Here is a 12264-nt window from a genome sequence, read left to right as displayed (position 1 = left end):
GACTGTTTAAGATGTAATATCCTTCTACATATTTTAATTTTATATTCAGGGTTCATTGCTTTATACTCTAAAAGATAAAATTGACTGTTTTAATAAAATATTTAATAAAAATTATTTTTCTTTATATTTTTCTCTTCCCAATAAAATTATTTAAAAAATATAAAAAAGTTATTTCAAATATATATTGCAAACATTTCAAATAAATTATTTTTTATACTGTACAAAACAGTAACAACGCCCTTGAGGTGATTTTCACAAAAATGGCGCTATATAAATTATCCAAACATTATTATTATTATTAACAAACATTTTCTATAAGTACTGCTTTTGTACAATCCTGCGTCCTTCAGTTCTGCCAAAAGGTTTTCATCGATGGCCTTCGAGGACAGCGGCAGCCCGCAGGTGTGAAGAAGAGGCAACTTTGGTTTAGGCTCTTCTGAGGCATCCACAGTAAGTGTCCAAACCATTTCATTATTTTGAATAAACCCAGCCAAGGTAATATCAAAGATTAAATCGTCACGATTGTAAAACAACGACACATGTGTTTTTTTTAAACTTCACATGAGAATGGTTTAACAATTGTTTTGACACTTCATGAAGTGACATATCAAGACTTGATGGTGCAAAAGTATATAATTTGATACTTGGGTTAGTAACATTTTTTTTTTCAAACCTGGAATACAAAGCCTTTATATGACCTTTTCAAGATTAAACATAAAAGAAAGTCAATGTTGCATTTTCTGTTCATTCGTCATTATTCTATGATCACGATGAAATGTAAATAAAATAAAATTACATTTAAAATCAAAATAGTTCTTATACAGAAAGACAAGGGTAGAAATTTTTCATTTTGTTACACCTTCAAAATGAGATTAATTCATTCAATAATACATAATATTGTTACCTAGGTATATAAATATTATATTCTTACATTATGCTGGGTACCAAACGACGGTGTTCAACAAAATGCCGCTTTCCAGGCGCATTCGGAAATATTATAAAGTCGATATTAGTTTGTCACACGATTTTTAAAATTACGCAATTGATTTTTTCAATAATTTCTAAAACTCAATAAGGAATTTCAGTTTATTTTATTATGAAGATACTACTAACTAAGGTTACTGTTTTCATGCATATTTTGAAGGCACTACTATTTTATAAATATTGTTTTCAAAATCACCGCACAGAATTCATAATAGTACGAAGAATGATGTCACAGGTCTAGTTTACCTTTATCCTGCGATGTTTGGTCCGTTCGATTATGTCGTCATTTCAGAGGTTTATGATTGGCTAATTTATTATCAGGAAGAAAATAAACAATGCCACTAAAACGCCCGGTGGAAATGTGTTCAATTTTAAACCCTTTTTTTTCTTTGTACATTTTACAAAAGTTTTCTTCAATCAAATTAATTCTCGCATTGTTATAATATCCAAGAAAGCATAAAAAACTAAATCTCGGTTGGCACTAAACAATCTGTTTTATTTCACTAATCATCCTAGTTTGTATTGTTACAATCATCCTAGTTTGTATTGTTACAATCATATGGAACCTATGGCATTTTAAGGCAAGCTATTATAAATTATAACAATTTATTATTTATCGAACATACCAAATTAAAACCCCAGACTTTCAACCGCCATTGTGACATTATTGTGCATCGTCCAACCGTGATCTAACTCCAGGAAGAAATTATTATAAAATTTAAGGATCTATGTAGGTAAGTGGCATTTAGATTACAATTTTTGTCTTGGTATTACTTTATAAGCTTTTCAAATCATCAGGGCTGGTATTCTAAACGATCTCGTGGCCGTATTATCTCGTGTATTTACATACAAATTACACGAGAAAAACTGTTTTTTCGTGCCACGAGAGTGGTTCAGGATAGCACCCCAGGTAGGTTTATAAATGACAATATCTGAAGCACGGATAAATAAAGCTGAGAAACCACTGAAAATGCATACATAACAATTGATAGATACTCGTATATTCATATTTCAACAGCGAGAAAATATTTTTTTGATTAAAAAAATCGAGAGCACCTACTGGTTTCTGAATATTTGGATGTACTAAAAACATAAATATTTTATTTAAATCTTACTTCTCTAATCTGAAATAACATTAGGCCCGATTTACACTTCAGTTAGCTCGTAAAGAAAACCTCGCTTGGACGACGATCGACGAGTTAAATAGTAACGTGATGCAAAATATAATCATTTTGTTTACTGAGAAACTACCCCCCCCCTGTATGTCTCCAGCTGTCCAGTTGCTGACCGTGTGGACCATACTATAAGCGTGGCTATTGACATTTATTTTTGATGGTGACATTTATTTTGTTGCATTTAATCGACAAAAGCAAGTGAAAATTTTATACAATTATTTTTTTTTTGTTAAAAAATGATATATTTGAACTAACTGTATTGACAAACACAAAAATACTCTTAAAAATAAAAAAATGTGACAAAGAAACCAGCCATAAATATATTATTTGCATGATACAGGTACATACAGAAAGACCTCAGTTGATTCAAGAATGTCCAATTGTTTCTAAATCTTAATACTCGTCACTATTTCGAGAAATCTTATTCTTCAGAAACTAATGGATCTTGCATAGTAACTTTTATTTGTACACAATTTAAAACAGTGAATAATCAATGTAGGTATATTTTAAAGTAGTTCGGATTCGAGAAAATTGTCTAATAACAAATTGAGAGTAATTAAATTTCCAATAATAAATTTTGATCAACATTTTAATGGATCGTTTTTGAGTAAACGTGGTTTAAAAATGACAAAAAAGCCATCTTTCTTTATGTGCATCCCTTTCCACTATTCATCGTCTTAATCATCACCGTAGATATATCCATTTAAAAACTATACAGGTATTTTTAAAAAATCCCTCCAAAATAGGCTAAACGGTCTAATTACAGTGGTGGGCCGGTGAAAAATCACATTTTTTTTGTAATCCAACAACGGAGTCTGAGGCTAGCGTTTTATCCATTACACTACGGGGGTCGAAAATTATTCAATATACCTATACTTACTTAATTTCCTTGTAGTGCTGAGTAATAAGGATGTTCGGGGTTTTGTCTCTGAAAAAAAATAGTCTATATCATAAATTCAAAAATCTTATATGACATAATTGAAAATTGTTGGTCAAATCAACGGTTTCCAAACGTAAAATTATGATTTTTCCACACATCGACATCAGTTCTAACAAAAATCAGAGCATTATGTATATATTGAAACAGGATAAATCGTCTCATTTGAGGTCACAATATTGGGAAAATTAAAAAAATACCACATAATATAACCACGTTGTATTTTATCACAATTTTATAATCAGTTCTTATTGTCAAAAAGAACCAGAACCCTGGACAAATGTTTTCGACTCGATGGCCACTCTACTAATAAGTCATCCTCGTACTATAGTGGTAGACGCAATCGCCTTCCATGATTGAGGTCCCGGGTTTGATGCCTGAAAAGGTCAAAATGTAATATTTATTTAAAATGTGGTTTAAAATGCAAGATTCCATTGTCCACGGACTGACATTTGAAGTGTGAGTTTGATCACCTTACCTTCATGTAACAGATGATCAAAATATGCTGCATTTTGTTTACCAATTCAGTGTCCCATGCACCAGCGAGAGCTGATAGGGAAATGATGCTCTATGAGCTCTTTTCAGTATTTACGATATATTAATTTAAAAAAAATATTGAAAAGAAAATAAATATTTGCGTTCGTATGATTTGTACAAATATTTCAATTTAGGAGGCCATTTATAAACGAATTGTAAGTAGCTCACTTTTAGAAAATGGGAACCATGTTGTGGTAGAGTGGGGTTCGAACCTACCATCTCTGATCAGTGAGACCGCGACACTAGCCACGGGATCACAACCCGGTTCAACCTAGTAGTTTCGGTAGGTATAAACACGAATTAAAAAAATAAAATAAATAAGACATCAAATAAACAGTGTAAAAAATACAAATTATTAAAAATTTATGCTACATATGAAAAATATATTTTAAAAACTTGTGAAATAAATAACAGTTTTCGTTTTTAGATAAAATCCTTTTCATATTTTGGGGAATCCAAAGTTTAGGATGCATTGCATAATATTTAACGTTTTATAAAGATACGGGTCGTTAATTTTTTGTGGCTTTTTAACGATTTTGTGAAATTTGAATACAAGATAAAATCGAGATGTTTATTCGAAGATGTCTAATTAAACTTTTATCTTGTCATAAATATTTTTCTATGCATTTATCTACATACACTCGTCATGTCAGATATTATATAAATTTATAGTTCACGAATTAAATTTGATAAATTGATAAGTTAGGCCATTACGTCTATGTTATTGTCTCTGATTTTGTAAAAAAAAATTGTCAATTATTCGTCCCTAACACAGGACTTAGGTCCCATGGAGGCAGGACTTATATCTTATGACAAATGTAAAATAAAATACCGTGAATAAATCAAATCTACAAATTAATGATTTTTATTAAAACTGTCTTGTACGGAAACGAAACATTTTTTTTTCTTCATAAGTTCATGTGAATCGGAGAAAAAAAAATAGCGCTTATAAAGTTATTAAATATATAGAAAAAAAAAAAAAAAATACATACTTGCTAAAATATCCCCATAAACTATAAGCACCATTATGCATCTGTATAATTAAACAGCAATTATTGTTAGTACATAAGGAAACTTTGTAAATATTTAAGTTAGTTTGATAATGTATTAAGATGAAACGCGTCACATTATACACTCTTGTATATATTTTTAAAAAAAACTTTCAATTTTATTATGGCACAATTATCTTTTTTTATATTCCGACTTGTCAGAAAATCCGTGTTAACTCGGGACTCTTCTTTACTAAAATCATTATAAATATGTAAAGCATATTTTTTTATTTATTCAAAATTACACTGGTTTTAATATTAATGAACTTATCAAATCTTTTAAGGCTGTGCCCGTATTACTTCAATAGAAGTAATTTATTTTGGATACTTAAGCAAATTGTAATACGTAATTCTACCAATTGACTGCATGCACAATAAATAAGAATTGAAATTGAACATGTTAAATATTTCGGACTAACAATAGACACAATTGACATGGATATTTCACATTAATAATTTTATTAGCAAAATAACAACATTATCGGGTCATTTTCGAAAATCAAAAACTTAGTTCCGAAAACGAAAAAAATTCTTATGCATGTTATGAAGCCTATGTCAAATCTAAAATATGTTATATGCAACAACTATTAAGAACAGGAAACCAAAATGACATAAACAGACTACAACGACATCAAAATAAAATATTGAAGCTAGTATATGACCTCCCTTATCTAATACCAACTAAAGAACTCTTTATAAAAACTAAACAATTAAACGTTAATGAACTTTTTAAACTAGAATCTTTAAAATTTATTTATAAGTTAGCCACCTATATCATTGTAGACGAAGAACTAAAACTTGAAAAAAACTGTAATAAACATGGACATAATACAATAATATCAGAACAATATCACATACAACATACCAAAACAAGACAAGGACAATCGAGACTAATAAATCAGGCACTGAAATTATACAGTAAACTACCAGACAAAACTAAACAAAAGACTAACACAAACTTTTCAAAAGGCGTAAAAAATATAATTATCAACAACATAGTATAAATAAAAATTTTATTGATATTTTATTTTTGTAAAATGAATGTAATAATCCTTAAGGGTTAATAAATAAATTTCAAATAAAAAAAAGAGAAATGTTTGCCTTCCTTTATTTGATTTATTTAAATATTTCAATTAAGAAGCTATTTTCAAAAAGTTGTAAATAACTCACTATTAGAAAATAATAATAAAATTGTGGCAGAGCGGGGTTCGAACCTCGGACCTCAACCTAATTCATGTTTTATTTGAAAAAAAAAATACATTAACATTGACATATATTTTAGATAAGACAATTAACTTTTTTGAGAAGGGAATGTTGTAGTAGGCATTTATCGGACTTTTGACAATTGGCCAGTTTATATAGCCACAGTGTTTAATGTATCGTTTACATGTGTACAATACAATAGATGAGACAATATTGTCTTATCCCAGCTCCGTGAACAGCCTCGACCGCGCAGGACAGAACGTTGGGATAGTACGAAAATTCGGCCGCTGTTCAGAAGTAAGCGCGAGCGCTGCGAAAATGAATACACGACGGCGTTTATTACGAGCGAGTTCACGAATTTTTAAATTTATTTTACATCAAGACGTATTGGAATTATTAAAGGACGAACTAAATAATAAAAAGGTTTTTTTCTGCCTCCATTTCGACAGAAAAAATGCGGGGGAGCGACACGTACACGTTTAGAAAATCGCTATTGTCATAAGGTTCTTTCTGTCTGTGCGCGTTCACACGAGGACAATGGTAATCATTGTTACGCGGAGCTATCCTGCTCGTCCATCTCTGTGAAAATGTCTCGGAATATTGTTTTGTCTTATTGCTGTTTACACGTGGACAATGGTCAAGTCATGGGACAAAACAATATGTCCACTTATAAACTGCCTTAAAACATATTTATGTTTTACCCTTTTCTAGTTATACAGGGTGTTCTTTAAACCCTGTCACATCCGAAACCACGATGATCAGTATGAGCAAGAAGACATATTGGCACATTGAAATATTTTTTTAGAACGAATAAAACTATAAAAAAAAAAATATCAAAAAAAGCAAATGGTTGCTTACTTCTGCAGGGGTGCAACGAGGAGGGGGAAGGGTGGGAGTCTGATACTGCGCCGCGCTCCCCTCACTTCTTCCCTGCAGAAGTATGTAACCATTTGTTTTTTTAAATATTTTATTTAAAAAAAAATTCTTGGTTCTAAATATTTTTTTAAATATGCTAATATGTCTTCTTGCCCATTCTGATCATCGTGGTTTCGGATGTGACAGGGTTTAAAGAACACCTGTATAGGTTCATACGTTTATTTGATTTCCACCCAGCACGGGTTTCTACTTGAAAAGTTGAAATGCGCTCAACCTAGTAAAAATGTATATTTTATATAAAATGAAAATATATACATATTTTTAATTTATTTAATAATTCTTACCTTTTATTAATAAACAATATAAGACAGTATAGTACTGCAAAAATGTGAGCAAAGTTTCTGGAAAATGTACGAAAAATATAATAAATAATATTTTAATAGAAACGCACTACTATGAACGACGTCACTGGTTCATATGAACCGACTAACGATATGAGAGCTGTGAAGGATATCCAAGTTGCTTACCGTAAACGAACCAATCGAGTGAACTGACAGAGAAGAACCTCTTAAGTCACACGCGGAGTTATTTCAGAAATACAAAACATTAAAAAATCATTACGCTGATGATACGATGTATAATTTCTTTTTTGACTTAGTTGAATAGTTTTTAATCAAATAAAAAAAAATAAAACAACACTGAACTTCCTCGTTAGAGATAGTTTTTTTTTTTAATAGATCATCAACCTCCCCTTCTCCGCACAAAGGCTGCATGGATCATTTCATTGGTAAACCAAATGCAGCACAGTTCGATCATCGGTTACATGAAGGTAATGTGATCAGTCTTACGCTTCAGGTAACAGTCCAGGAACAATAAAATATTGCTGTACACAAAACCTTTAAAATCAATATTTCACATCCATTCTGCCAGGAATCGATGAATCCAATCCCAGGATCTCAAAAATCTTAAGCGAACACGTCAACCACTTCACAATGAGGCGATCTTATCTACACACGATTTTCATATTCATACCTGAAAGCAGCCATTGAGTCGAAAACACTCGACCAGGGCCGCGATTATAGATGCTATCTTTATCGGTACCTATCGAGACAGTATAAACTAACATCGATTTTTATGTACGAAAATGTGTATATTTGTACGAAAACTCAAAAGTATCTTCATTGATAACCTGTAATTGAACATGTTTAGACAAATTGTAACTGTTTTTTAGAAAACTTAATTTCACTTAGTAGATAAATTTTACCTTCCTTTTCCTTTTTTTACCTAAAAGAGATCACGTAGTTACCTACTATTTTATTTTATTTTCTTTTATTCAATAAACATACAGTACAATTACAGACTTAACTCTAATGGACCAGTGAAGTTTCCATATTATATTATCATTACATCTAAGATTAACTATTTGTATTTTTTCAAGTACAAAAAATAAGGGGAAAAAACATGAATGAAAGTTGTTTAAAAATTAAAATCATAGTAAAAAAGTTATTTTAAAAGTTTGTGGTAAGTATTTACATAAATGTAAATAATATTGAAAATGACGAAAATAACTTAGTAAAAATAAGTAAAACGTAAGAACTAAAATAAAAAAGAATAAATAAATCATGCTCACATGCAAAAAAACATTTTCAAAAAAGAAAATCATATATATCCATACATATTTTAAGGGTTCAAAAAAGAAACGATGGGAAGAAACTTTAAAAGAAATAAAAGACATTAACTTTAAGTTAATTTAAAAAATGTCTTAAATAATAATGACATGGTAAGGAAAGCAATATATTATTTTTAAAAGCAATTCGAAAAGTAATTAAAAGTAGTTTAAAGAATAAAAACATGTGAAGTGCAGCAGAGAAAAAAAAAAGAATAGCAAGTACATCGAGTAATCTTTAAAATCTTTAAAAATAAAAAGTAAACTAAATCTACGAATGAAAATTAAAAATGCATATTAGAAACTATGAGCAGATAATCGAATTGCGGGAATGAAAAACAAATGAAGCATGTTATATAGTTAATTTCAAAAGTACTCCGACGCGATTGGCAACGGTTTTCAAGACCGATTTCAGCAAATGGTGATTCACTTCACTAGAACCAGTGTACAGACGGTAGACGGTCTTAGGAGGTAACGCAATTACTGAACGGCCGCTCAGCTGACAGGAGGGAAAACCGCTCTCAGATAAATTTACTGTCCGCTATATTAAAGGCTTTAACTCTTCTGAAACTTCTTGCTGAAAAATACTGAAAACTCCACTGAAAAGTTATCCGGAATATTTGAAAAAGACTGTGTTTTATAAACTTGGTTTTGTGCTGTTTATTTCTGAAGGGAATTGCTGAAAAGAAAATGAACTTCAAATCAACATCGTTCTTTTTGTTGATTGTCGCGTTTGTGGTTGAAGGTAAGAATAAAAAAATAAAACAAGTTAAAACGTTGAACACTGTATTACAATATTTAAAACTGTCTTAAAAAAAAACTTTATTGCAGTTTTAAAAATAATTATATGTAGCAAAATATAGACTATTATTTATACTAAACATATATAATATAACAAATTACAACAGGGATGGAGAATACCTTAAATAAGGGAATATGGAAGTCTAGGCATTTACAAGGCTTATGACCTGTCATTGGCTGGTTTAAGTGGCCACTTTACACACTGTGTAACATTCACTATTTCGCCAATGTATGAACATCCATATTTCTTCAATTCTTCCATTTGTTCACTAAAATCAACCAATGGAAGAATCGAAGAAATATGGATTTTCAAACATAAGCAAAATTGTGAATGTTACACAATTTGTAAAGTGGCCACTTAAACCAGCCAACGACAGGTCATAAGCCCTGTAAATACCTAGACTTCCATATTCCCTTATTTAAGGTATTCTCCATCCCTGTTGTAATTTGTTAATCTTAATGACTCCCGGGGGAGTGAAACCCAGTCTTTTGTCTACGAACATTTGGACAAACTCAAATATTGTAATAAATAATATATATGCCTATTCAATATATCTATTTGATTAACAAAAATGCTTGTTTGTAGCTCATTTTATAAATATTTTTTTGTGGTAGTCAGCGGACCCAAGATCAGAAACTCCTCTCTACCACAAGTTGTTTTCCATTTTATAATAGTGAGTTTTTCACAACTCGTTTAAAATGCCCCCCGAAATCGAAATATTTTTGAAAATTATTATGAGAACGAAAATATTTATTTTGATGAAAAAAAAACGAATCAAATTGACTGTTATTTTGTTTTTTCTACGTTTAATGTAAAATGAAACAACCAGTTAAGAAGAAATAATATTACTTTGTTTTATATGTAAATAAAACATACAGGCTTATTGCAAGAACGCAATATTTAATGAAAACTGCATTATTATTTCGCCCGATCAGATAAAAAGATCGAAAGTTTGATAACACAAATATGTACATGATTCATACGTAGGTACTACTAAATCATAATTGAGACAATAAATTATGAAATTCAGGCAATAAATAATTGCACGTATTTTTATTGTGTTTATCTCCAAGCTTGAGGCATGCATAAATAGAAATAAAGAGTCTTGTTCACTTGATTCAGTTTTTAAAACACAAAAATACGCCAAATTTTATTAAATATTTGTACATAACCACTTACCGACTTTTCTATGTCTGCTGGTTTGGAGACGTACTCGTCTCTTCGTAAAAACACCAATTAAACCAACATGCAATACCCACATACAACCTTCGCCATAGTTGTTACAGAAAAATATAAAATCAACACGACATGCATTTTAATAAGCACATGCACTAATTAGGACAAACATGCACTGATTAGATAATGAAAATATTTTATATTGTTTGAGAAATAGTTTGTGTTTGAGTAATATTCCTAATCAGTGCATGTGCTTGTTCAAATGCATGTCGTGTTGGTTTTATATTTTTGTCTTCACCATAGTTCGATAGTCAGATGGCAGAAGGTAATTTTCAAAAATGTTCAGGAGAGCTGAAATAAGACTAAAATTTCAAGACTTCAATCCACAAACATAAATATTTTAGTATTATTTTTTAATAACAAATTACCATTCTAAATAATGCCGGTTTTTTTATATGTGTATTTACCGAAAAATTTATTAAAACTTTTAAAAACTAAAACACAGAAAAAAATACAGATGGTCCCTTCTGCCATCTGACTACCGAGTTGTTACAGAAAAATATAAAACCAACACGACATATATTTTAACAAGCACATGCACTGATCAAACAAATATGCACTGATTAGATTATGAAAATGTTTTATATTGTTTGAGAAATAGTCCTAATCAGTGCATGTGATTATTCAAATGCATGTCGTGTTGGTTTTATATTTTGTGCAACAACTATGGTGAAGGTGTATAGTGGCTTTTGCATGTTGGTTTAATTGGTGTCCTGACGAAGAGACGGGTACGTCTCGAAACCGGTACACATAGAAAAGTCGGTAAGTGGTTATATACAAATATTTAATAACATTTAGTAAAATGTTTTACTACAAAGTTAATGCTTTAAATATTAATAACAAAAGTACGCTTTTTAAAAATTATCAGATAAAAAATAAGTACTACTTACTAATAATAATTACTATTTAATTTTGTGTTGATCACTTCATCAAGGTGGTTTGTTAACCGTAAAATATACTTGTTTGCTAAAAAAAATATCTTGATGGATTAGAATTTTCCCTAGCTCGTGGTGATGTAGGCACCAATAAGTTCACCTTGGGCTACCGTGCATGAGCTGGTGTGGTGTGTAATTTCTAATTTAATCAAAATGCAATTTAATATTTATTTAAAAATATATTGTTAACGGTCATATTTCATTATGTACCACCCTGAGTTGGCACCTGTAACGAAAAACTCAGATTACCTTCAGCGATCACTTTACACGCTGTGTAATATTGACCGTTTTGCCCATATGTAATTTCGCAACTCTTTTTGAATTTTTATTTTTAAACTATGTATTTTTTGTTTTTTAAAAAAGTTAAATACTTGATTTCTTATTCTTTACTTAAATATATTTTTTTTCCTTAAAAGTCGTAAATAACTTGTGCTGGAAAAATGGGAATCAAGTTGTGGTAAAGCGGGATTTAAACCTCGGACCGTTGTCCCGTGAGTCCACAATACTACCATGGGACCACAACCTAGTTTAATATTTTTTTAAATTCCATCTATTTTTTATCAGCCAATGACAATATTCATGTTACCACCCTTATAATTCCTTCATCTCTGTTAAAAAAATGTATTCCTCGGCACGGTATTTCCCAATCAGGAAAATATAACAACTAAATCAGATAAGTGTATGTTTGTATTGTTTATACCAGGAAATACTCTAAAAATTAATAATTATATTAATAAAAACATAATATTAAAATGCAAAGCTCAACAGAATTCAAATCAAAGACTACAAAATATTTTAATAGATAAAATAAACATGCATAAATATAAATGTAAAGTTTAGCATTTTTAAAAAATTGTATAGTTC

The 12264-nt window shown here is 30.2% G+C and overlaps 1 protein-coding gene across 1 annotated transcript in view; it reads left to right on the top strand.

Moving 5' to 3' along the window:
• Window positions 1-8860: 8860 nt before the first annotated feature.
• Window positions 8861-12264, top strand: part of CAH9 (Carbonic anhydrase 9) — a 63281-nt gene continuing 59877 nt past the window's right edge. Inside the window, exon 1 of the mRNA XM_088227408.1 lies at window positions 8861-9172. Coding sequence (XP_088083534.1) covers window positions 9118-9172 — 55 coding nt within the window. The 5' untranslated portion in view covers window positions 8861-9117. The remainder of the gene's footprint in view (window positions 9173-12264) is intronic.

The sequence above is a fragment of the Micrasema longulum genome, unplaced genomic scaffold (genome assembly GCF_059751315.1).
Source record: "Micrasema longulum isolate JH-2025_06_02 unplaced genomic scaffold, ASM5975131v1 h1tg000501l, whole genome shotgun sequence".
In the NCBI taxonomy this organism is placed as follows: domain Eukaryota; kingdom Metazoa; phylum Arthropoda; class Insecta; order Trichoptera; family Brachycentridae; genus Micrasema; species Micrasema longulum.
Note: the sequence above shows the minus strand (reverse complement) of the source record. Positions and strands in the feature narration are given on the sequence as shown.